This window comes from Heliangelus exortis, chromosome 7 (assembly GCF_036169615.1).
Source record: "Heliangelus exortis chromosome 7, bHelExo1.hap1, whole genome shotgun sequence".
Taxonomy (NCBI): Eukaryota; Metazoa; Chordata; class Aves; order Apodiformes; family Trochilidae; genus Heliangelus; species Heliangelus exortis.
The window spans coordinates 6,663,574-6,690,401 of NC_092428.1; the positions used below are offsets into that span (position 1 = coordinate 6,663,574).

Sequence of the window (26,828 nt, forward strand, 5' to 3'; positions counted from 1 at the left end):
CACTTTCTTTTTACCTAGTCTCTCCTTTCCTCTCGACTTCCATGTGCCTCTGGATATCTTTCCCTCCCCCATGTCTAAAGGTACCACTACCCTTCAGGGCACACATTGGGAATATATATTTTTTTCTTCATTACATTTAAAAGCTACTGCTTTAGCAAAAACAGCTTTTGAGCCATTGGAACATGAGAACAGCTGTAGCAGTGAGATGAGAAATGTTCCTAATATAGAGAGATTTTGGGGGCTGCGTCGCTGAGTTGGAAATGCCATCCATAGAATATCCCCCTAGTGCTAAAACCCATCGAAATAGATTGGAATGACTTCTTGGATTCTTTATTATTTTTAATGACTTGTTGTGTTATATCCAAAGGAAGTTGGAGAACACTGTTCACTCCTGAACTTAGCTGCAAATACTCTTCTGTGGATTTGGTCCAGTGCTGCACACAGAAGAGGAGATGGAAGGACAGGGTGTCTATACTAGCAAGGGGAGTTTTTTTAAAATTCTGTATCTCCCCAGCAAATAATTATTTATTTTTCTTTCTGTACCAGCTCGGGGATTGGATCACATTGCTGAGAACATTCTGTCATACCTGGATGCCAAATCATTGTGTGCTGCTGAGCTGGTGTGCAAGGAGTGGTACCGAGTCACATCGGATGGCATGCTGTGGAAGAAGCTCATTGAGAGAATGGTCAGAACAGACTCCTTATGGAGGGGTTTGTCAGAGAGGAGAGGATGGTGAGGAAATTTCATCTTTACCTCTTTCTCTCCATTCAGGACAGTAGGTGCTGTGCGTTTCAAACTATATTTGAAGAGGATAATTCAGCATCCTGAAAGATCATGTTGGTTCCAAAACTGACAGTTGCTTAAACAAAAATTCAGAGGTTAGGGAACTAAGGTATCATTTGGCTATGCAGATAATGTGGGGGCTTTTCTTCGTCTTCCTCATCTGATTATGCTCTTATCCCACTGTGACAAGCAAGATATGCAGACTGAGATTTTTACACCCAGCTGTCATTCGGTTCAAATTAAGAAGCTGTGTATACCCCAGGGGAACACTGAACTAGTCAGCAGTTCATAGCAGAAGAGCTTTTTTAGGGATGGCAGTGGGGCAGCATTTGCTATGAATTAGTTGTTTCCTGATAGGTCTGTTTGTTTTCCTCAGCAGATTTTCACTATTAGATATCTGTTTAATTTTCAAACTGGAAGCTGAGGGTAGGTACCACAGAGAATAGGGGACTTAAGAAATGCAGATAGATTAGTTAATAATAATCTGGAATAGCCTTAATACAGTGTGGGTCTCACTCAAGTTTGAAGCTGCTCTGTTAACATTTCATTAGAACTTTCCCTCTCAGGGGTACATCCTTTAATACATAATTTTCTTTTCCAAGGGTGTCCCTAGGATGTTGGCAGAAAGGAAGCTGGGTATGAATATTTCATAAACAAGATAAAAGTGACAGCTCAGGCATTTTGGTTGCTATTAAAAAGAAAAAGATAAAAAGTTGCGAACAAAGACTCCTCTTTTATGGTTAATTTTGTTATACTGTTTGCCTCAGGAAGTAAAGGCAAGTAAATCAAGATTATGAAGCATCCTTTAAAAATAAATACTATTTTGATCTGCTTCCAATAGTGTAATGGTTGTAAAGAGTATAAAATAAACACAAACATGGTAGTGGTAACTTTTGCACTCCTTCTAGTGCCTTTTTCTCTATGGAACTTCTATTTTTGCTCTGTATTGTTGAGGTCACAGGAAGCGTGAAGAGGACTTTGAGAGGTTATTTAGTCACTTCTGTTTCCCAAAGGCAGAGTCAGGTTTCTCTTAACATTTGTCTAACTTGTTCTTAAAAACCTTCACTGATGGAGATTTCCCAGACTTTGCCTGGGCAAAGAATTCCACTCTTTTATTAATAGCAGTTTAAGAAAGATTTTCATAAAACCTAGACTGTCCTCTCAGCTAGAGTTTGGCAAGTTATATTTAGCCTACACAGGGCAGTTTCTCATTCTCCTTTTGCAGTAATCTTTCCCATGTTTGATCACGTGTGTTTTGGATTCACTAATCAACTGTAATCCACTTGTCCTTGTCATTCTTGGTTTTCTCTGTTTAGACTCTCCACAATTACTTCATTGTTGGGTGATGGGGTAATCAACTGGCTCTCTAGCTTCTGCTGAGGCATTGCCAGAGTTTGGTGTGGTGGGAGGCATTGGTTTGCATGCTGTATGGAGGACACTTCATTTTTTGCTTTACAGTTGAACGTGTGCTTTTCTTTACAGTGGTGTAATACTATCATTAAATTAGTTAACCCTTTCTGTGGAAGTTCTACTGGCCATTATTCCTCGTCTTCCCTGCTTATGTTGCTATTCAGTGATAAATTTAGCACTTGTCCTTGTTGAATTAGATTCTATTTATTGTTTGGTGTTTATCCATTTTGTCACAAGCATTATGAGTATGATCTTGTCCTCCAAAGTGCTTGTAGCTTCTCCCAGCTTTGGTATCACTGGCCAGGGAAGAAATGAACCCCTGTTCCATTACGTGTCATTAATAGAAATGCTCAGTAATGACACATCTGGGACAGATGCCATGCAAGATCTCAGTTGTCATCCTGTTTTACAGTGCACCATTGGTAATCTGTGCTTTCCAGCTATTTGTGTGTCCACCCATGGGCCCTACCAAGATCATACTTCTATTGCTATGTCATGAGAATAGCCTGTAAGAAGAAATGAGATCAGTTTGACATAGTGTGTTCTGGATTGATTAATGTTGCCTGTTACTTGTAACCTTGTCATGTTCTGGGCATTCATCTGATTGAATATGTGTGCTAGAACTGATAAGTCATCAAAGTTGAGTTGAATGGTTCACCATTTCCTTGGTGGACCTTCTCTTTTTTTTAGAATGCAAGAGCTATATTTGTCTGTTTTCTGTTATGTGGGACTTTATTCTCCACATCTTCTCAGAGGTCATAGGTGATAGTTCTCAAGTTGCTCCCTCCAGATTTTAGAAACAACATTAAGCACTGATTACTAGTCATAGACACATGACATTTCCAAAAAGAAAAAGCAGTTGGAAAACTCTGCATCTCCTCTCAAGGGACAGTCACACCCGCACTTCTTCAAGCTTACACTGTGTCCTGGAGGTTGCTTTGACACAACAGCAGGAAGTTCTGCCCTGTCTTTCAGATTGCCATCTGATTAGCTCTAGAAGAGAGAACTGCAGGTATGGTGGGGTGGTTAAGAGAAAGAGACAAAATATATCCAGTGTAATTTCATCTCTGCCATACAGAGTCTTATAGCTTGTAATCAGTGCTAACTCTGCATGGCACAAGAGGGTGACTAACTGGATGATTCAGAATGGTAGGTGCCTGACTGGTGTTGTTTGCTTACAGCTCCTCACTTTGCACATGGGCTGCCTGATTTCAGTATCTGCAGAACATGGTTTACAACAGAAAGCCCCAGTTCTGCAGCACAGTAGGTTTTGCTGACAGCTTGTCAGGGAGTAGTAAGGGTTACATAGATGTAGGGAGATACAAAACAGAAGCCAAAAATCTGGGCATGATCATGTCCATCTGACTATTTGATTGAATTGGCCAGTCTTCAAAACCTGCAAACAATAGTTCATTTTATCCCAGACTTACAGTCTAATGGCCACTGGGATGCTGTGGAAATTCCAAGCAATCTTTTAGATGAACTGTAAACAACTGACTCTACATGCAGCAATGCAGGGCTTGTAGGTAGCAACAAGACTGTGTTATGTCAGCTAGTAAAGTTGAAAACAACAGACTGGTTTTCGGGCACACCGGCTTGTGTACAAACTGTTGTAAACCTACCCTGAGTCTTCCAGGATGCCTCCAAACCATTTTTCTTCTCCCCATGCCAATAATTTTAATTTTTTTATATGCTTCTCTAGAGTGGATCACAGTAAATATCACAGTAAATAGGCAACCATCCAGTTAGTGGTTTGCCTGTATCCATGTGTCCCTTCTTCTCATCCATTTGTCTCCATATGAGTGGCTGCTAGTCACTATGTTTGAAGACTCAGATGATTTTTCTGTCCAAAGTGAAAAGTACCTTTCATTCAAGACATACTTTAAGTACCTTATTTAAAGAATTATCAGAAGTCTGTTTATTGAGCATTTGCTGTTTTGATTGTTCAGTCCTATTCTCACTACCGCCTTGTATTTGGTTCACTGATGTGATTTCTGTAGTTCTGGTACATCAGGGCAGTTAATGTACAGTCTCTCAAATGAGTCTTGAGATGTTCTGTATGGGAAGGACAAGAAAGAAATGCACAAGGAAGTGTTGAACAATTAATTATGCAATAATGGAGCAAGGAAGGGAACAATGTAGATCTGGCCCAGTGTAAACTCTGTGCCTCTGATGCCAGGATTACACTCGGAGGCATTTGTGGCTCTTTCCATTTTGTGAGGCATGTTGCCAGACAGAACAGCAGTTAGTACGCCCATGGTGGGGTTTACTAGCTTCCACACCGTGTTTGGTGGCTTCTTAACTTCAGGATGAGGAATTAAAGTTTTTTACACAGCAGGTAGTGATTGCTGTTTACAGATTTTATTTTTTTTTTTTGTAGCAAAAATCTAGCTTGGGATATGAGTATTCCAAATCAGTGTCAAAATTAGAGACACCACTAATCACTCGTTGCTCACCAAAATACAGTAGTAGGAGTAAAATGTACCAAAACTGATAATGTTCCTGCTAGTGCAGATAAAAGCTAGTTTTGAATGCTTTATGAGTTTGAGGGTTCCTTGGTTTCTTTCATTTTCTTTTTACACTTTATTTTAAAGGTGACCTCTACCATGGGTATGTGTATTGTGAGGATGAGCCATTCTCACCTCCTACTGAGTTTGGTGGGCTCATGTCCATAGTAGATAATGTATTTCCTTTCCCTGAGTCACTAGGCACAGATTTTTCCTGAGTATTTCAGTGTCAAAATGAAACACTGATATGTTGCAGTGCAAACAAAGAACCACCCCATTTTACTGAGTAAATTAAGTTTGAATGTCAATCTGTCTCTGCTTTTCAACAGTGGTTACCCATTTGAAAGATACCAGAACTTCCTCCAAAATGCTGAAACATGATTTGTGTTCAATAGGAATGTTCTTTGTCTTCTAGGGGACAGTATCTATTTAAAAATAAACCTCCTGATGGGACTGCACCACCCAACTCCTTCTACAGAGCACTTTACCCCAAAATTATACAGGACATAGAGGTAAGAAACATTTTTTCTGATGTAGTGTTTGGTCTTGAAAAAAAAAAAATCTCCATTATTTGTTTGTGATGCTGAAATACTGATATTTTGTTCTAAGCTCAACGTGAGCCAGCAATGTGTACTTGCAGCCCATAAAGCCAACCATATCCTGGGCTACATCAAAAGAAGCCTGACCAGCAGGTCAAGGGAGGTGATTCTCCCCCTGTACTGCACTCTCATGAGACCCCACCTGAAGTACTCTTTCCAGTTCTGGAATACCCAACACAGGAGGGACATGGTGTTCTGGGGAGCAAGTCCAGAGGAAGGCCATGAAGATGATCCGAGGGCTAAAGCACCTCTCCTATGAGGACAGGCTGGGAAAGTTGGGTCTGTTCAGACTGGAAAAGACTGAGACCTTATAGCGGCCTCCCAGTACGTGAAGGGCATCTACAGGAAGGCTGGGGAGGGACTTTATACAAGAGCATGCAGTGATAGGACAAAGAGTAATGGTTTTAAACTGGAAGAGGATAGATTTAGGTTAGACATTAGGAAGAAATTATTTAGTGTGAGGGTGGTGAGACATTGGAACAGGTAACCCACATTGTGAGTGCCTCACCCCTGTTCAAGGCCAGGTTGGATGGGGCTTGAGCAACCTGGTCTAGTGGGAGGTATCCCTGCCCCTGCAGGGGATCTGGAACTGGATGATCTTCAAGGTCCCTTCCAACCCAAACCATCCTGTGCTGTAATTGTATAATGAAACATTTCATTAAATCTGAAGTGTCTTGGCTGTCCAAGGTTTGTAGGTCCAGGATGGTTATATAAAGTCCCAGGCTTTGCTGCTTCTTTAGACAGAGGATAAGTTGGATTGTTCAGTGAGCAGTTTTTAGATGGAGTCTCAACACCTTGCATGTCAGATATCACAGCAGCTATGTACCATCTTCTCATATCCACAGTACCTTTGCTTCACCCAGTGCAGGTGACAACTGAGATGTTACAGGGAGATACCTGCAACTGAGACAGCGAGAAAGTGCATTGCTAACAACTGCAATCCTAAGACCCAGGGAAACAGGAAGCAGCTGAGCATGGTTGTGTTGTTCCTAGTGTGAGCAAAATACTGTGTTCTGGTAGTTTCCCAATGGCAAAGGGGGTGCTCAGCTACCATTGTGATGTCTGTACAAACACTTAGCTAGAGCCCAACTGGGATTTTCTCTTCATTTGTTTAGTCATTGGGTCACAGTGGTGGTAGTGGAGATATTAAAGGTCAGAGATAGAAAAAAGCTTTAAAGTTGCTTCTACCTCACCATTCCACAGAATCATTCTGGTTGGAAAAGACAATGAAGATCAAGTCCAACAATTAACCTAACTCTGCTGAGTCCTGTGCTAAACCATGTTCCTAGGGACAGTTATGTCATTGTATGGGCCTGTTTGCAGGAAAAGCATGAAGAAAAGTATTTGCTGTGTTCTCAAGCAAAAATAGAGGAGATAGTTCTGTGCTTTGTTTTTACTTCTCTTTTGTCTCCTGTCTCTCCTCAAGACAATAGAATCAAACTGGCGTTGCGGAAGGCACAGTTTACAGAGGATCCACTGTCGAAGTGAGACAAGCAAAGGGGTTTATTGTTTACAGTATGATGATCAGAAGATAGTAAGTGGCCTACGAGACAATACTATTAAGGTGAGAATGAGAATGCTCAAAAACAGCATGCTAATGGCACTCAATGTCTGTTTTGTAAATAGTGTCCTAATTCCAGTGACACCTACTTAATCTCTTGTTAGTATCCTAGCCCTCTTCCCCCACTGCACACCTGTGCAGCACATAAGCCTCTTTTATGTAGCAAGAGAGACAGCATTCTTGTACAGACAGATACCACTAGTAGAGTTTTTGTCAATCATTTATTACTGGCTGTGTAAATAAAGTGCCCTGTACCCTGATAAGAAGAGTAAAAACAATGATCTAATAGTCAATAGTATCAGATATTAATGTATTGTACCAGACCTTCTGGAAGACTCTACAGGTGCTACTAATGGTATTCTAAGTGCCCTGTCAATGATGTGTTGTAGTAAAGAACAAAACTAGTCAAGCCAGTAGATGCTGAATGATGAAAACCTTACTGAACTGTCTCGTTTTGAATGTTTGCTATCTTAGATCTGGGATAAGAATACATTAGAATGCAAGCGAATTCTCACCGGACACACAGGTTCTGTCCTGTGCCTCCAGTACGATGAAAGGGTGATCATTACTGGATCTTCAGACTCAACAGTCAGGTGTGTACTTAAGATTCGGAGCTTTCTGTTTGTCTCTAAGATTTTTGTCTTGCTAGCTGTCAAAATGGTCTTTTTCTTAAATGTGTGCCATTCAATTAGTTCTGTGTGAAGTAGTTCAGCATATTTGTTCAGGAGTGCACTGTCCTTGTTTATCAGATGTCCATGCAAATGACTGTCAAGGAGAAATGAGACCCTAAGCAAAGGCCAGTCAATATCAATATAACTTAGGAAGGCCATCTGGCATTTCACCAAGGTTTTGCATATTTTGACACTCCTTGAGAATGTTTTAAATTCTCCCTGAGAATAACCTTTTTTTAAAGCTGATAAAAGTTTTTGAAGCAATTGTGAAGCTTTAGTCATCCATTTTCACTTAATTTTAACAAAAGTTCTTCTGTGACTTTTAATTAAATTTCAGCATGACATGTCATTTCAGTCAGTCTTTCTCACCTTGACTTCCTTCCAGTCTCCAGCAAAAAGTTGGACATCTCAAGTCAGCATTTGTGCATATTGTGCAGACATGAAGTCCACTAAACATATTAGAGGATCCCAGAGAGTGTAAGACCTGTAGGCATATGCGAGTTAGTGACTTGCAATCTGAACTTGGATGCGAAGGAGCAAATCTGTCTTGTTCATGTTCTTATCAATTCTCTTCTTGTCAGAGTACATACAGTGCCCATGCAGTGAAATTACAGACCATGAAAAGCAGTGTCAGTGGCCTTTGCTGGATCTATTAGCTTGTGTTCATATGGCTGCAAGCTCCTAATGGTTATCACCATGCCTGCATGTAAACTACCACTGTTAAGCTAATAACCATTAAATTTAGTTTCTGACACGCATTGCATGCTGTCTTGTGGTGCTGCTACATTTTGGGGTTCTATCATTAGTAGTAATCCAGAATTCTGGCAACACTGCCTGCCTGAAGACACTGTGGGAAATTCTAAACAGATCACAAAAGAGGAGACTGATTTCTGTGACAAGAACTATCATCTTCCACAACAGGCCATGCAGGCCAAATCACAGACTGGCTACTTGCCCAGACATACTTTGTTTCCCACTGTATCTATAAATGTTTTTGCAAACCCCAGAGGCAGGTAGGATGCAGCACTTTTTTCTCTTGGTCTCCTCAGGAAGTGGGGCTTCATCCAATAGACAGTACAGATGGGGTCTTAATGCTTCTGAGATCTCAGTGATGCACTTGTCCGAAGAAGTCAGTAGCTCTCCAGCTCCCATTCAGTTTGCCAGTCCTCTTCTGCAAACTGCTTGTATGTTAATGGCTCAGGTCTTTAGTCTGGGAGCTTTTCTCCTTTGCATTTTGTAATTGGAATGTGGTTTTCTTTCTCATTTATAGTCCATAAGTTGATACACTTCAGCCTCCACAAGTTAGAAAATAAGACATTAGAAGTCTTTCTCACATCTTGCCTTTTCTTACTGCTCACCTTATTGGCAGAGGAAAATTTTAACTTCTGCAATGGCTGATGTGCTTGATGATGCAGCCATTTTCTGCTCTCACATAGTGTGAGTGTGCCAAAAGAAATCTCTTTATGGAGGGTAAAAGAAGGTTGCCAACAAAATAGTCTAAAAGAAACATTTTTAAGGCTTAAAGTCTTTATTTTAAGTCCTAGATGTTCTGTATGAAGCTTTCTTCTGTCTAACTTTCATCTTAAATTATCTTTGAGCTGAAACAGTTGGTTCCAATAGCATTAAATTGACATAAATGCTCTGTCTTAATTTGGGTATTCAACACATCCCTGGAATGTAGCTGTGCACCAGATGCACTGCAGGGTAAATGCAATTCATGGTGCAACTTACAGCAGTTACTTATATTTGTTTGAAAAGCAATATCTTGTCTTCTGCTTCTGTATAAATTATCCTTTGAGTTGATAGTCCTATGGGACTAATCAAAAATTAAACCTGTCACTGAACTTGCTTCTCCCCAGGTCATGATTAAGTACTCATTGACTGGAAATGGAGTGTGTGGTAGGCTGACACAACCAGGAAACATCAGTCTTTAAGGCCATCCATCCCATACCTTTCCTCAGCACCGAATTCCCTTCATTAAAGAACGCTTTTTTCCTGACTGGGTTATTTTTATGTTGTTAACTTCATTGCAGGGGTTTTTGCTGCTGGGCTCTCTCAATGTTTGCATAATCAACAGGTTTATTGAATACACCTTTCAGTGAACTATTTAATAGATGTAGATATAGCTTGTAGTGTTAGCTTCTCCAATATTGCTAGAGAGTAAATTATTTTTCCTTGTCCCTCTCTTGCTCTGCGGACAATCCAGCTTACAGTTTTTTAACCTTCTTTGGTTTGAAATTTGATACTGCAGGGTGTGGGACGTGAATGCAGGCGAGATGCTGAATACACTGATTCATCACTGCGAAGCAGTGCTGCACCTGCGCTTCAACAACGGCATGATGGTGACATGTTCCAAAGACCGTTCCATTGCTGTGTGGGACATGGCTTCACCAACAGACATCACCTTGAGGAGGGTGCTAGTGGGGCACCGAGCTGCTGTCAACGTGGTGGACTTTGATGACAAGTACATTGTATCAGCATCAGGTGACAGAACTATAAAGGTGAGGTGTTTCAGCAGCTTTTTTTTTTTTTTTTTTTGCAACACTGGGGTATTTAATAAACAAGATCAGTGTCCAGACAGGGAACATGGTCCTTGGTGATTATCATACAGTTTGTCTTTTCAAAGCAGTGTTCTTTCTTCTGCTTCTTGTTTCTACTTGTCCTTCCTCTGTTGAGCTGGTGCATCTTGCTTACAGAGCTGTATGGCAAATCAGATCCAGGTACCAATGCAGTTGAAAAAGAGCTTTTTTCCATAATCTATCTGTTTCCATAATCTATTTCAGCATCAGTCACTCAAACAGTTGTCAGAGGGCAGCATGGGGGCAAAAGTGAAGGTGAGTGGATAGGATTCACTAAAGTGTTACTTCAGCATGAAAACTGAGGGAAATCAAGATGAGTGTAAACTAAATCATGGTCTGAGGTTGCTAAAGCCTGATAATGTAAGCTAATTCTTGTACAGTGTGGCAAAAATCTTCCATGTACAGTGGCTAAAGCTGCTAACAGCTGCAGACTATAGTCACAAGTCATCAGAGGGGTAATTTTCTTAACAATAACATCTTCAGTTAAAAGCGTTCTGGATGCACCTATGCAGCACACAGATACCAGCTTTTGTTAGTCTCAATAAATTTGTCTCTGTGTGGTTCCCTCCCCCTTCCTGTCACAGGTATGGAACACAAGTACCTGTGAATTTGTGCGCACCTTAAATGGCCACAAACGAGGCATCGCGTGTCTGCAGTACAGAGACAGGCTGGTAGTGAGCGGCTCTTCAGATAATACTATCAGGTGAGAAACACACTCCCTGTTGCAGAGTTCTGTGCAAGCTCATTGTCTCTGAGGCCCTGGGATGTGCAGAAGTTAGGCCATGGAAGTGCTCTGTAGCCTTGTTGTCTTGGAAAAAAACTTTTTTTGGTATAGAACATTGGGAACTACTGGAAAGAGAGATGAGAAGCAAGGTTTACCATGTTGTCTTTCATCCTCTGTATTTCAAGAGTCTCATACCAATCAACAAGTTGCATTACTCTGACAATTCTGGGGTATGAAAGAGCTAGCAAGTACCACTTTCTGTGATGTCCTCTTGTGATATTTTAATTGGGCTATGTGTCAAGTTAAAGGGGTCAGATTTGCAGTAAGAGGCACTTAATCCTCTGCAGAAATCCTCCTGGGCTCTCGCCAAACTCTTCTTGTGGTACTTGGCACCTGGTTAAGTTTGGAACAGCTGTTTTAGAGCATGAAGTTCAGTTTACTGCCTTTTGCAGTTCTCCAGCTGCCCTGGTTGCAGTCTGAGATTTAACTCCTTCTGGTGTCATGAGCCAGGATTTCTCCTTACATCCTGCAGCTGCTCGCAGAGGGATGTCCTACTAATCTTGGTGTGTATGGAGCAAGCTTGCACAGTAGTGTACTTGTATCTTTGTCACTGCTTTAAATAATTGCCTGCCTTCTTATAAAACTTGAAAGCTGAGCAGTGTAAGCAGAAGCTCCTCGCTTTGCATGTCAGTGATAATCTTTTGCTTGACATTTCGGGGTCATTGTGCCAGATTTTAGTATAGGGCTGTCTGAGAGCATGAGCAGTCCAGGAGAAAAAGTTATTACAGGCATTGTGTCAGGGTAGCACCACTTATACATGATAACTCCAGCACTTGGAAAAGAAAAAATTAACTTTCTGCAATTGTACTATAAAACTTGTACAATTAGGATTATTGTAAGAAACAGTTAAATATTACAGCAGTTAGGGAAGGATCTAGAATATGACTTGCAATGCTAATAGATGTCAAGATAGTTATAAGAGGAATAAAAGAGGAATAAAGTTACTTTTGTGTTTACATTGGACAAAATCCCTAGCTGACAGATAAATTGTGCTAGAATTTGAGGAATGTTGGCTGTGAATATTAATGGAAGTCAAGTCTGGGACCTGTGTGGGCAAGGCAGAGGACTTACCTGGTCACATTATTTTCTCCCAGCAATTAGCAGAGGGTACAAGTCAGTAGAAGAGTGATTAAGAAAGGGCAAGTTACTAAGTCATCTTTGTGGCTAGCTTGGTGCTTTGTATGTTTTATTTTAATCCACTGTAAAATGCCAGATGTTGTTTGTTAGCCTTTAGTAGAGGCTGCTTCCTGATACAGAATTTGAAATTTGTTGTTCCTTACTTATAGGGAAACTATTTTTTCCCCAGATGACTCTGATTTCTAGTTTTGCAACTGTAAATATAAGGACATGAAGTAGCTGAGAAATAAGTGTTTTTCTTCTATAGGAAAACTTAATGTGTTAAATATTATTTAGTTTTTGGTTTCAGCCAGAAATTTCACCAGTGTAAGAGGAAACAGCTACATTGGCATCACTATCATTGTACCAATTTCCATCTCGTGGAAACTGGCCCATAAAGTTTAATCCAATCACTTCCGTATCTTAGTGCTATGGCCTAAGTTCTCCATTGTTCAGTTCTACAGAAAAGTGTGGTATGGGGGGAAAAAATATAATTTAGAGCAAGAAAATAGAATCAGATTACATCATCTTGGGTTAATTTTTAAACAAGTGGTTGATTTGCATGTGTGTATGCAACTTCCACTTTGTGCAGACATTGGGAATTTAATACTGAACTGTTTAGACAACAGCGTTCTCTCTCGGAGATGGGGATTCAGGCTCACCTGCCTTATGTACATATTCAAGCTCTGCCAGGACTTCATGTGAATTAATGGCTGAGATAATTGAAGACTTCCCTCTACTTCCAGAAGTTCCCCCAAAGCTATATGAAGGAAGAGTGGCAGTAGTTCTGACTGCATACATTTCAGAGTGAATTGTTTTTTCCAGTTAGTTCTCAAGCCTTAAGAGCAGCCCTCTTACTATTTGGTCCTTTAAATATATAAACAAGAAATTTGATAAGGTTGTCAAATCTGGAAGGTATCCTTGGCACCAATTCTTCTAGGAGATTCTGCTCTTGCATAGCAGTTATCACTTTGTACATAAAAGCCCATTTCCCACATGGCCAAGGATAGGATCATCTCTTCTAATCCCATTCAGATTCAGGTTAAACCTCAAAATGGCACCTGAGGATGCATGCCTGAGTTAGTGTGATGCAGCTCCCAGAGCTGCTGGCAATCTCAGGATTGATGGCAAGGAATGGAAACACATGGCACGAATGTTCCTGGCACACGATTGCTCTGCACCAGTTCATTTCTGACATTGTCCATCCTGTTTATGGTCCTTGAGAGACTTAATGCTTTCTCACCAGAGTGCCTTTGGCTGACATTTGCCATGGAGTTGCCTCCTCTGCCCTTGACTGATGTGCTAGTAGACATGTGAAAGCTACTGTGATCTTCAGACTCCTGAAAGATCATTCCTGAAAGATCAGCTTTATGGACTGAAGATTCACCTTGGCCTCAAATGCATACATAGACAAATTCTTTCCCAGTTCTACCATGTTGTCTTCCTCTGTTGTCCAAAGTGAGAGCAGTTTGTGGTGGCAGGGCAGCTGCGGTCATTATCCACCAACCTGGGATCTGGATTATTCTGTGGGGGACCTCAGAAGTAAAATATATGTGGACAATTTATCTCTTTGTCTCCTGACTCCTTTCTTTGTGGCTAGAGCCCTTCACTACACTGCTGCTTCAAGATGTCACACCTAGAGAAATTCCATGAACTACACTTATTTCTCACCACTGTGAAGTTCATGTCAGTCTGGACACTAATTGAACAAGCATTTAAGAACATTTTTACTTTCTTTGTTTCAGCTGTCTGCCAGAGAGCCGTGGCAGATACTAAAAGCTATTAAAAAGATTTCTGTAAGATCAGAGCATGTCTCAGCCAGACGTAGAACACCTCTAGACAGTACATGTTAAAGAATTTCAGTTCGTGTAGGCAAATATCTTTCTTATCCATGGTAACTGGAAGCCAGAAGGGCTGTCAGAAGTATGGAAAGAAAATACACTTACTTCGTAACTGTTTTGAGTGTTTCTTAAGTATTTTTCAGGCTAGTGTGCAAGCATTAAAATTATTGCACTTTAGTTTATTCTCCATGCTAAAAATCCTTCAGAAAGCTCAAAGCTCTGGGATGTTTACAGCTGAGAAAATAACATATTGCTGGGTCTCTTATTGGGATACTATGTACTGGTGCCAGAACCTTTTAAAAATACTGGATTATTAGAAACAGCTAGCAGAGAGCCATAGGAATTATTTGTGGTCAAGATTAAAATGCAATACAAAGTAATAAACATGGAGTGCCCATTTTAGCTTATGCATAAGGTGCCTAGGTTACAGAGTAAACATACCTTCAGTGGGAGAAATGACAAACAAAAAGGAGTTGTTAATTCTTATACCTTTCTCCATTGTATTGATATCTTAATTTGTCTGATGGTAGTGTCCAGATCAGAAACACGTGTAGGGGTACAAAGGGGCATGTGTCCTTTGAAGGGGATCTTAGTGATTCCAACAAGCTGCAAAGAGGATTGTTAAGTCTCCCTCTCTTCATGTCTTAAAATGAGGGAGGATCATGAAAAATCAACTTCAGTAAAATAAAATTGTGAGGCCCATTCTGAAGATAACTGTGAGATGTCCTGTGTAACTAGAGCAGTAGATACTAAACAAAACTGGTCTTTACATTTTTTCATCTTTGACTCCCTTTCCCATATGATACTGTAACATAACAGGGTCATGTATGAAAGGATGCATCTGCCTAACCAGGGAAAAGGAGTGATGGATGTAGGTTGTTTATTCTTTGTTGTTTCATCATAATCTTTATTTCCAAGCTTATATTAACTACAAGCAGATGGCAATGATCAGATACTAAAAAATTCTAAATTCTTCTTCCTGCTCTCTTCTAGGCTGTGGGATATTGAGTGTGGGGCATGTTTACGAGTACTGGAAGGCCATGAAGAGTTGGTGAGATGCATACGCTTTGATAACAAGAGAATTGTCAGCGGGGCGTATGATGGGTGAGGCTGTCAGTGCAGTCATCCTTACATCTTCCTCTCTGTCTCAGTGTCTCACATCCCACTTCTTTGTGACTTTATAAATAGGAAGCAACTGGTCTGTCATACCAAAAGGACCTTTTCATGGCCAGTAGATCAGGACCATGCTACAAAGTATATCTTCTTTTCATCTTTTGGTACAAATCAGCCTGATTCAATGTGTGTGGTCTACTTTAGCTTGTAAGAATATCTGACTAACTCAACCTGAAACCTCTTGTAGCTGAACCACTGGCAAGAACAATTTTTCCCATGTGTGGTTATGTCTTCTTGACTATTTGCCATTACAGACAATGTGTCTGCACTCCCACATCTTTCTCTTAGTTCACCTGCTTTTTAGGTGGTTTACTGTATTGACACCATATATTTTTCTCCCATTAAGCTCTGTAAGCTTTACAAAGGGGAAATACAAGAACCAGGTCACGAGAACAGAAGAATTGCTATAATTTTCCTTCAACTGGTGTATTAGCTAAACTGTGCTATCAGTTAATTTTTTTCTGTGAGCACTTGCACTTTCTCTTTAACAGAGCCGTGATGTTTGTCTGTTTTTTCACTACTAGGAAAATTAAAGTATGGGATCTTGTGGCTGCTTTAGACCCCCGTGCTCCAGCAGGGACCCTCTGCCTACGAACACTTGTGGTAAGAGCTTTTGGTATAGGGGTGGTGTTGGGAGCAGAAAAGTGGGTTTGATCAGGGCTATCATGAGCCATGAAAATTCAAGTCAGTTTAGCCCCAGTCTGCAGGAGCTAGAAATAATTTCTAGGGTTCTGGCTTCTTTGGGTGTCCAACTTTAATGTTGCATGCTATAAAGCATTAAGATTTAGAAGCTGTGGAGGATTCATTCACTTTATAGCAGTTTCATACTGTGATTTGAATTTAAGTCCTAAATCAATTTTTGAGAGTTGTCCTTCTTGGATTCTGTGTGCCAGTGGCTTTCTTTAACCTGTGTTTACCTAATGATGTTGTAGTATGTTATCTAGGTTAGTGACATGAAATTCCTTAAAGAAAAAGTACATTTGAAATTTGAGGAACAAGAACAAAAGCACCTTTGGGATTGCTGTTAATTGGCTTTTTGGGTGTTTAAGGAAAGAGAAGGTAAGGACTGAAACAAACAGTGAAATTGCGTCATCCCTAAACAGAAACTACTTCTTTCATTCTGTCTGTTGATAATTAGTGCAGGTCTGATGATGGTGTGGTTAAAGTGTTATTGTGTGAGTGTTAACAGCATTCACAGTTATGCTTAGCAGTACCTCTGCACTTGTCTTAGAATAGTATGGAGAGATAGTGAGAAAAATACCAATACTGCCAGGGGCATGGGGTGGTTACTAGAAGCATTCCTCCTTCATATTTACCCAAAACTTACACTGTTCTGCTCCAACAGCACTTGCCCTGGGGATAAAGGAAGATTTCAATCTAGTACCAAACTCTCATTGGAAAAGAAGTACTAAGTTTTTTTATTTTTCAGATAAGAAATATTTGGGTAGTCTTGGAATTGGGATGTGTTAAGCCATTTCCTGCTGTGACAAGGTGACTGTAGTCTGTGCTGTAAACCAAGGTCATACCAAGGCTGGCTGATTCTCTAAAAGCCTGTTTGCTTCTCACCAGTTGAGCTTCTCTAGCTGACCTTCTGCACACTCATCAACCACCTGAATTGCTACCATTGCTATAGATTGCACTGAAGTATTTCCCTTCACATTTGGCACAGGCTGTGAGGGTTACTGTGACTCAGCTGACAGGCAGTAGATCATTAAGCCATGCTAACTCTTTTCCAATCATGTATTTAGACCATAAGCTGCAGAGTAAGAGTCCATGAGAGTCTTGGATGCCTGCAGGTACTATGTTGAAAAACCCTCTTGTTAGCCAAATAGAACTGCAAATAGTTTCATGGCTGAAATCCAGAAAAAAACCTTTGTCATCAGCTGCCCAATTGCAAGCTATGGAACAACTCTGTGCTCACAGGCACATATCCTCAGAGTCTAAGACTTCAGCTTGGTATTAGCAGTCTTCCTGCTCCAGACTGAGACAAATGTGTACTTTGTAACCTGTAGACTTAATTTAACTGGTGTGATTTCCTCTGCATTTTCCAGCAGTGGACAGCCAAAGTGCCCAGCTAATTATGTTGTAAATCAGAAGCAGTGGGATGGAAACACTGTAGGAATCTCAACACCTGGGTACTCATAAATCCCCACTTGATAGCAATGGAGGGGGCCGGAAGAGGGGAGGCAGGGGAGGCTGTTGTGGTGCTTTTAGGACTTTCCATGTCGATGACAACAGGGTGTCCTTATACCTGCTTACCCATGGTTTGTTTTTTTTCTCTTCCCTCGGCCTTCAAAATTAAACCTGGCTGCACAATGAACATCGTGAGTCTCCTGCTGCTCATGTTCAATTTTCAAACAGTGGGAGGAAAATGCACACATAACAAATGCTCACTGCATGCCAGGTCCCTTTCAGTTTTGTCTTCTGTTAGCTGGAACAGAGGCCACATGAATCTGACAGAAGCTTTCCAGGTGCAGAATAAGCACACAGCTCAGCTTTCCCTATGAGGTACAGGTCCATGTGGCCTCAGCTTAGGGTGTGCAGTCTGCTTATTGCCACTGCAGCAGCAAAGGGCAGGGACTGTGTGGAACTGAGGACAACCTCACTTAGGCTACAGTGACTTGGGAGAAACAAGGGAGTTTCAGAAACAGGCTTTGGAAGTATGTCTCTCTCTCAACATATCCATGAGCAGTCCCTCAGTGAATTTGGCTACTGTAGTGATATTTTTTAACAAAAACTTCACTGATATGACACAGACTCTTGAAAAACATCTCTCTTGGAGTAGAGGAGAGGATAAAAACCCGTAAGATGGGTTTCAAGACAGATTTGAATTATGGTTGTAAGGTGAGAAAGGTTCCAGTGACTGTACCTTTTTTAAATTTTTTCTTAAAACTAGAATCTGACTTGTGTCTGCGTCTTTTCAGTTAATTTTAATTTTAAAATGCGGAGTTTCAATTTAAAGCAGCTGTTGTGCTTTGCAAATTGAGCTGAATTTTTGTAGTCCTCTGCCTTCTCATATATTAGGTAACAATTCTTGTTTGTCTAAATGTTTGAGAAACTTGTATTTTCAGTACTAAAGTATTTTCAAGCATGTTTTTTTCCTGACCCTATGTTCCTTACAACATAGGAGCACTAAAGAGAAATGTTTATTAATAGAAGAAATAGGGCTCACTCTACTTGCATGGTTTCATTTCTTTTCTGACTGAGGAGGCCACTGCTCACTCTTGCAGCAGTGCAAGCACCAAGAAAAAATAGGCAACACAAAAGAGAAAGCATAGTGGATTTGCTCTGTGATATCCAGGATCTTACCCGTTACTGCCTGTTAATTACAGCCTGAACTCTGGCCAAATCGTCATGCCATTTCCACTCAGCCACAGAGCAGAATGCAAACTGCTTATAAAGAGTGCTCTTTCTAGTTCATAATTTTAGAACTGCTTAAGAGGAATTATAACTGTCACTGGACTTTACAACAGGGTCCTTAGTGTCCTCCCTTGTTAAGCTCATTCCTCCTCGGTAGTGGCAATGGTGCCAAGTCTTGAATGCAAAGTTCTTGTCTCCCCCCATGTAACCTCCTGCATCTGGGAATGCTGTAATTTTGGGAAAGAGGAACAAGGAATGCAGTACCCCCATCAGCCTCACCAGACTGAATTGTGGAGGGAGCTTGATTTGTTCTGCACAATGCATGACCAGTATTGGGATTTAAGGAGTAACAGGATAGCTGTAACGTAAACTTCGTGCGAGCCAAGTGCTGAGATGTGGCAAACCCTTTTCACTGAAAGAGGGTTGAATTTATGCTGTGATGGCAATGCACAGTGTGTCATGTGGGGTTTACTGAGAAGTGAATGTAACACTAGAAACCAAGCCCAAGTTCATCTTCTCTGCTCCATCCCAGGTGCCAGCAAGTTTGTGAATTAACATGCTGTGTCTCTCAATTGCATTTAGGAGCATTCTGGAAGAGTCTTTCGACTTCAATTTGATGAGTTCCAGATCGTCAGCAGCTCACATGATGACACCATCCTCATCTGGGATTTTCTGAATGACCCAGCTGCTCAAGCAGAATCCACTCGTTCCCCGTCCAGAACGTACACCTACATCTCAAGATAAATAACACTACACTGTACCTCACACTCGCACAGGTAAAAAAATTTTAAAAAATTAAAAAGAGGCTCAAAGGTGACAGAGTGAGCATGTGACACTGAGTAGTGTGAGCATGCTGCTTGAATAACCAGCTGGGTTTATCAGAATTACTCATCTTGGTTGGACAGTAATTACAGTGTTCTATAAAAGGACAGCAATGGTTTTGATACCTTAGAATAGGGACTTCATTTTAGGATTTGTGGCATGTGGCTCCTGTGAGTTCCCATGTAGAACTCCTCCTCCCTGTGTCCATCATCATCAATAATGAAATCAGCTACCACTGCTGTCCAGAAGGATGAGGATTTCTGCAGAGCGAGTAGAGCAGCTGCTGCCTAACAAGGGGATGCAGATGGCCTGACCCTGGGCAGTTGTCACCAGGCAGGAGGGTTTTGCCAAGAAGTGTCAGCTGTATTCCCTCCCTCTGAAGTGATGACTGTTCTTCTCACTCTGCAGCAAGCTGATTCAATAGAACAGTTTGACTAGGGGAGGAGACACTGAGGTACAAGCCCAGGCAAATTAGATCGAGATGCATCAGTGTGCAAAGTCATTTACTGATAGTGCCTAGCCCCCATTCTCTCTAGCACAGCATGAATGTCAAATTGTTCATGCCAGAGCCTGACTGGTTTGCTCATCACCTTACCCTTTTGTCTTGGCCAGCACAGTGTGGGGAAAACATAATGTTTCATATATTTGGGTCAGTTGTAGAGTAGATTTGATGTATATGAGTAGAGTGGGATAGCCTGATTGCCCACTTAGGTGGGTACGTGCACCATTACTGTTAGTAGCTTGTGAAAAATGGTAGAAGAGCTGACAGGATTCTGTGGGGGGTATCCAGAGTGACATCTTCCCCATGAAAATGCTCTGTCATGGGGTGCGTCCTGTATCTCATTTGATTGGTAAATACACAGTGCTGCTCTGAAGCTGTCAGATCACCCATCTTCCTCAAGCACTCTGGTCAATCAGGTGTTCTTTTACATCATTAAAAGGTATAGTACCAATGGGATTTGTTTGTTTTTTTCTGTTTTTTTGTTCCCAGGACTCATTTAAGCTGCAGTATTTAAATTATCTGCCAATGCCAGGACAAAAGAACTATCCACGTAACCAATACTTGCTGAAGAGAGGCTCTCAGATTGTTTCTGGAACAAAGTTGGCATGCGGTTGATCTCAGACAGGGTCTACTCAGCGTGGCTGACTGCTAAAGTGCTGCTATATCAGAAGATGACTTTTATCTTTCATGAACAGTTAACATTTTTAAGCCTTCCCATCCCTTTCCTCCCTTGTCCTCTTCTTCCTGTTCACTCCTCTTCCCTTTCCCCTGTTTGGTTCCCCTCCAAACCCAGTCACAGATGTCCTATGAATATATTTAAGATGTTGCCAGAATGTGTTGCTTTGCTGTTAAGCAGAAGACTTATAGCCACAGTGCACCCTGCTGAGAGAGTCACCTCAGGGTGGGTGGGAGGGTGGGTGGGTGAGAAGGAGGCTGCTTCTCTTAGACTGAAATTAATATCCATTGCTAGGTCTTTGAAAAAGCATTCAGCCCTGAAGAGCAACAGAAATACAACAGCCAGACCAGCCCCCCACCCTAATTTCCCTGTGGCTTTTGGCTGGTCTGACTGTAGACCTATTTTTTGTGGTGAGAGGACCCTTGAAATTTGACTATATTGAGCCAAATCCATCTCTTTCCTCTCCTGCCTGCTCTGCTAACTCTTTGGAAGCTGAATGTGTATTGTAGTTTCTCTTAACATCTGCTTGGCTGGGGAATGCTAGTAAATGAAAAGTTAAACTCTCTTCTGCCAAAGTCCCAAGCATGATGAACTGGGGCTGAGATCCTGTCCACCCCTGCCCCAGGTGAAACGTTGGCCCAGGACACTATTTCAGTACCAAATGGGATTATCTGCACCATCTTCCTTTTGCAGCTCTCCCTGAAGATAATGTCCTGCTGATGGCTTACAAATAATTCTGTAAATTGGAGGAAATATGGGGCTGGGGTGAGGGGGAAAGCTGGACACTGCTTCTCTCTTTCCATTCCTTCTCTCCTCAGAGAGGCTGTAGCTGAGTGCTGGAAGAGGGAGCTGCTAAAAACCTTGTGGACCTCTGAAGATCCAGCCACACTTGAGTGAAGACACTGCACAAACACTTAGGCCATGACAATAAGATTTTGCTCACATAAGCACTAATGGGGCACAATCCCCTAGTGATGGCAGGTGAGTGAAATGAGTATGGCCATGAGTACAGGTAGCAGTGGCTCCAGGCCAGTTGTGCAGCATTTCTGAGGCTGGTCTTGCTAGAAAGCCTTCAGAGGGAAAACCTTTGGTGTGCTTCTCTAACCTACATGCATGCTGCATTGCCATTTATGGACATAGGCTGATTAGTCCCTTTGCTGTTAGCTGAGCTGGATCTTTGCTTTCTAGCTGAGACTTTTCCAAATTGCTATTGTTTAGAAGATAAAAATAGCCCTCAAGATGAGGGATATGAGAAACAATTCTGCATATCTTTGGAATAGGCAGAGAAGTATGGGGGAAAACAGCTGTTTTTACAGAGCTAGAAGGAATTGCAGCAGGCCTGCATTTGGATCAGGAAAGACTGTAAAGCAGTCCCTGACCATTCCAAGTTTGGGCCCTGCCTTAGTGGGGAGTTGCACCAATCCCACGGTAGGAAATCACAGCCCTTCATCTCTGGGCTGGAGGGGGTTTAAACAGGCTTTGTTAAAACCTTCTGAACTTGGAACTTGGCAGATGGGAAAAATTTTTAAGCTATTCTCATCAACTTCAATTTGCTGGGGAAGCAGTTGCATTTTTTCTAGTTGTTTGGGATGCGTTTTTTCCACCAATGAAGTTGTGCAAGGAGTGGGGCCAAGAGTCCCTGAAGAGTAGTCCAGAGTGCTCAAATCATTGTGGTGACAACTAGGACAAACAGGAAGGCAGTGGGGTTCTAGAGAAAGGGAAAGCTGGTGCTTGGGGAGTACCTAGTGCAATTCCTGAAATATGTGTGCAGCAGTGTTGAGCACTCAGCTCTCCTTATTTTCACTGAGTTTAGAAACTACATCAGTTCTGAAATGCATCTCAGAACTTGTGGTGACACTCCTACTTTCTATTTGGACTGTTGTTGTAAAAGAATCAAACACGTTAACATCTTGACACTGTTCAGGTAACACTGACAGTGCGATTTATCTCTGCAGGGTCATGTAAGTTCTGGGTCACATTGATAAGTTCATCCACAACTAATTTTGGCACTACTTTTAAGTCTAGGAAGGCTGTTATGGATTTCAAGCATCTGCTTATTAGACATACTGCAGTCCCAAAGCCAGAGTGGCAAGGGAGCAGACAATCAAAGTTTACATCCCATAATGTGCTGAGTTGAAGTTCTAAGTCTTAATGTTATTTAAACACTGTTCCTCTTAAGTTCAGTTATTACCAGATCTGCAGCATTTTTTGCATATGAGCAGGAATTCATATGACCTTGGCTGCAGATTTAGTAGTTAGTTTCCTCAGTTTGGTCATCCTCTGTCTTTTACATTTAGGTTATTTTAAAAAACAGTGACCCCTGAAGGCTGCAGAACTTCCTAATATTTTAATTGCACCATTGTGGGCAATACCTGGAAGGATGCATTTTATTTTGCTAGTTGAGAGAATTTGGGAGAACTGGAAAACACCATTGCAGATTGTCCTTCGCTGTCATAGTCCTGCTGCTCCATGCTGCTGTTCTGTAACTTCTGAGCACTGTTAGGTCTTCAAGTGGTACCATAGTTTCAACTCTGCTGGGTAGAGCTGTTTAAGGTACAGTTAGAGAGCAACAGCTGAAATATCATTTTGGCACATGGTAAGAGCAGTGTCTTACCCTCAAGAAGGGACTGTGTCTGGGTACTTCATACAGAACAGTAGAAGGGTGAGGATTCCTACCACACTCCCCAAGTTGTACAAATTTTCTGATAGCTAAGAAGGAAACTGAAGTTAACTGATCTAACTTGAACTTGAAACTGCCACAGCCTGACATTTGATGGTGTTCATTGTGCACCCAGGGAGGAGCAATCTGGTAAGTAGATCTCCCAATGTCAGAAGAAAGTGGCTTTTTCAAATTTCCCCCCTTAGGATATGTGTATGTGTGTGTGTGACTGTTCACGAGTGCATGTGAGAGAGGTTTCAGCATGAATTGGATGGATAATCCTTCAGCCAGGTTGGAGTAATTGCAGAGTTTATTATGAAAAGAACTAGCACGTGCCTGCTGAAAGGAGATAAAAAAGGTCTGGAAGTGTCTGTGGGCTTTAAGTGTTGCACATCGCTTTGAAATGAGACAAAATGAGATGAGATGAAATGAAATGAAATGAAATACCTCTGCTGCGTAGAGATCGGCACTTCACCCACAAGTAGGAAGCTCACACAAGGCTTCCCCCTCGGACTATGGGATGGAAAGTACTGGAGGTGTGGGACATTCAGAGCAGGACAATCTGTTATGGCCACACCATCTCCTGCTTGTGACTCCTTTGCAATAGGGCACAGTTCTGCTGCATATATTTCTCATCCTCAGAGGAATACAGCTTGCTTTAAAATATGCAAATAGAAAATGACATGAAGGAATTTGCATCGAGAAAATGTTTATGGCTGTTTCCTCTGGAGCAGCTCTTTCTGCTCCCTGTTAACATTCAGGGACAGACATGTCCACTGTTGGAACAGAAGGATTCATGTGACAAGCCTGTGTCAGGATTCACATTGAGAAGTCTGTGATCATCGGGAATTCTGAAATGCTTTACGCTTGTTTCTAAACTGGAAGCTGGCTTGGACCACCATGCTATATGTGCCCGCCACCTGCTCCTGCTCCAAAGGATCCTTTTTTTCTTTTTTCCTAATTTTTTTTTTGAATACTGAAAAAGCTGGAGAGTATCATGTTCATTTCTCCACTCCCAAGTATATGTTTCCTGCCTGTGCCACATGCCCCTTTCTCAGTCTGAGCAGAGCTACAGGCTTGGTTCTAGAGTTTTTGGTATCCCAGCTCTGATGTGGAGCACATCTCCAGGTTGGGCTTGTAGCAAAAAATTTTTAGTGTTCTTTAACATCATTTTGTATCTGCTGTTTGTGGCTGGTAATTCCTAAATTCTCTTGCAGGGGGAATGTTTGTGTTTTTTATATAACAAATACTTGCAGCTCTTCCTAGCTGGAGAAGCAGATGAGAAGGAGCACCCAGCCTTCCTACTGCAGGCTAGTTCATATTTGTGGGAGGAAAACGAGGAGACAACCCAGGTGGTTGAAAGGTTGGAAGGGGTGTGGGGATGGATATGGATCTCTATAGAAGGGGGAACAATGCTGATAATAGATCTCTTAGCATGTGTAGTGCTGGGGGCATGTGGAGGAAGGGATGGTCTAAACTACACTTGCCAAGAGAAGAGTGCCAGGGTCTCAAAGTGGCATGCATGATGCATCTGACATGCTGAGCCTTGCCCTACTGTTCTTCCCCCTGAAGCAATAAGCAGCAGCTTCCCAGAAGGAGGGGGGAAAAGCAGGTGACCCCGTTATCCCCAAAGGAGGTCTTCATATGAAATCCCTCTGTCCTCTTGCCAGTAAATCCCTACTGGATTGATTGGCACGAGGGGGTCCCAGTCTTTCTGTCCCCACTTTTAATTCAAGCAACAGGTCCCTTGGGTTCGTCCCTTCTCCACAACCCCAGCAGTGGGGTGAGGGCAATGGCTGTCCTCTGGGGCTGAACATTTGGCTTCTCCTTTCTCCCTCCATATATTTTTTTTAATGAAATGTAGCCAAACTACTGGCAAATTCCCAAGGCATCTCTCCCAGGGTGAGCCTTGGCACACTGTCAGAATAAATTGTCCTTTGTCTTGTCATAAAAACTCTTCCTGTGACTTTTTGCTTATTCCCAAAGACCACTGAGTTTCCACATTAGTTGTCCAGCAGATACCCTGTGGGAGTTGGCAACATTGGTCAGTCTGTAGTGATGTTAATTTGGTGTTCTCAAAATCAGAGGGGTGCTGGTATACATGGATGTACAACAAGCTCTTTAGATGTTGTGGCCAACTTTTTTAGTAGCCTGTCACCCTAAAAGACATCCTGATTTCTGCTCAAACAAGAGCCAAGTGCAGCTGTGACCAGAAGATCAGCACGAGAGAGCAGTGTTCATCACAGAGCAGCTCATCTCATCCCTGTGTGATGAATAACACTTGTTGCCTTTACAGTCTTTACAGTGATTAAAACACCTTTACAGGTGTTTTAATCACTGCTGGCACTCAAGCACTTGTCTATGTCTGAGCATAAGGAGGAAGACCAACCAGCCTGTCCTGGGTCATTTGCAGTGACTTTTACAAGGATCTAGCAGTGAGAATTTTGGGGCAATTCAATGTGAGCTGCTTTTAAGGGTAAAACTTCGCTTTCAGCTATTTTGTCTTTATCGTGAGAGGCATTGCAGGGCTCAGCCTAGCCACAGTTTTAGCATGGCAGAATAATAGTGTTGACCTCAGCAAAGTGTAGCAGATCCCATTTCTCCCAGTCACATTACATCACTAGGTTTAGGAGAGCTGCATGTCTGCCAGGCCAGCCCGTGCTGCATCACCCCTGCCTGCTTAGGCTGAGGTGGGTGTGGAAGTGGGAGAGGTGAGAAGGAACATGGTTTCTCCAGAGTTTTCTGTTTGTTACTCTGCTATATTTGTTATCTGGATTCTTAAGTAACGAGTGCTTTGAATTTTGTGATTACGTTACGGTGATGTGTAGTTAATGTACTAATGTTCACTTGAGCTAGGATCATGGTAACAGTGTGGTTTGTTTGTTTTTGGTTTGTTTTTGTTTTTTTTTTTAACTGTTCAGAAAATAACTTAAATACAAATACAAAGATTAAGCGGTGAATCTCTCTTGTTTTCCTTTTGGGGTGAAAGACTGTTAAAATATCAAACCTGTGACATCCTCAGGCCTCATGTATGTGAATCACACTTGTGCTTCATGTACACTGTACACAACATTTGCAGTGTGTACACCTGGAAGTGCTGCAGCCCTCAGGTAGAGAGCTTTTCCCTGAGGCCTGGGTAGATGCAACATCACAGGATACCCAGGGTCTGCTGTGGCCAGTCCCACCTCAGAGCTGCCTCTCATTGATGAATGCACCGTAAAAGACTGCTCTGGCAGTCAGAAAAAAACACATATTCCTGAAACCACAGCATACTTTTTAATTAACCAACTCTCCATTCATAGCTGATGGCCTCTGGCTGGGGCAAATGAGTCTGCCCTGTAAGCCAGAGAATGGATGTGACTGACACAGAAGGGCTGGAGCCATCCTGCCCATTAAAAAAGTCAGGGGGAGAAGCTATAAAGACTTTGTGTTTTTCTGGGTACTGTTGCAGGATCCTGGTAGGAGAAACACAAATTTGTTTTATAAGCTAATCAGAATCCTGCTGTTCAATAATGAGTGAGTAATTGACATATCGCGGCACCACCATGCAGCTCCATGGCTGGGGATGCTGTCATGCTTACGGCTCGCCTGAATTTTAATGCAAGCACCCTTGCCCTCAGAATACCTTTCTCTTAAAAGTGGTCCTCAGATAGCAGCCTTGGATCTTTCTGTTTTGCTTGACAGCCTCTTTTAAAACAAAGGCCACTGCAGTTTTAAAGATCCTCACTCCTGGGGTGGTCAGAAAACAAACAAACCCTGCGCTCCTGCCGTCTCTCTCCCTGCT

General features: G+C 41.9%; 1 protein-coding gene across 6 annotated transcripts in view; it reads left to right on the top strand.

The window, feature by feature from the left end:
• Window positions 1–26,004, top strand: part of BTRC (beta-transducin repeat containing E3 ubiquitin protein ligase) — a 122,273-nt gene extending 96,269 nt beyond the window's left edge. For all 6 annotated transcript variants that reach the window (XM_071748456.1, XM_071748458.1, XM_071748459.1 and 3 more), the window contains 10 exons: window positions 547–733; window positions 5,117–5,213; window positions 6,727–6,864; window positions 7,336–7,454; window positions 9,784–10,033; window positions 10,696–10,814; window positions 14,846–14,956; window positions 15,550–15,628; window positions 18,968–19,161; window positions 20,199–26,004. In XM_071748456.1, coding sequence (XP_071604557.1) covers window positions 547–733; window positions 5,117–5,213; window positions 6,727–6,864; window positions 7,336–7,454; window positions 9,784–10,033; window positions 10,696–10,814; window positions 14,846–14,956; window positions 15,550–15,628; window positions 18,968–19,129 — 1,262 coding nt within the window. In that variant the 3' untranslated portion in view covers window positions 19,130–19,161; window positions 20,199–26,004. The remainder of the gene's footprint in view (window positions 1–546; window positions 734–5,116; window positions 5,214–6,726; window positions 6,865–7,335; window positions 7,455–9,783; window positions 10,034–10,695; window positions 10,815–14,845; window positions 14,957–15,549; window positions 15,629–18,967; window positions 19,162–20,198) is intronic.
• The last annotated feature ends 824 nt before the right edge of the window (window positions 26,005–26,828 follow it).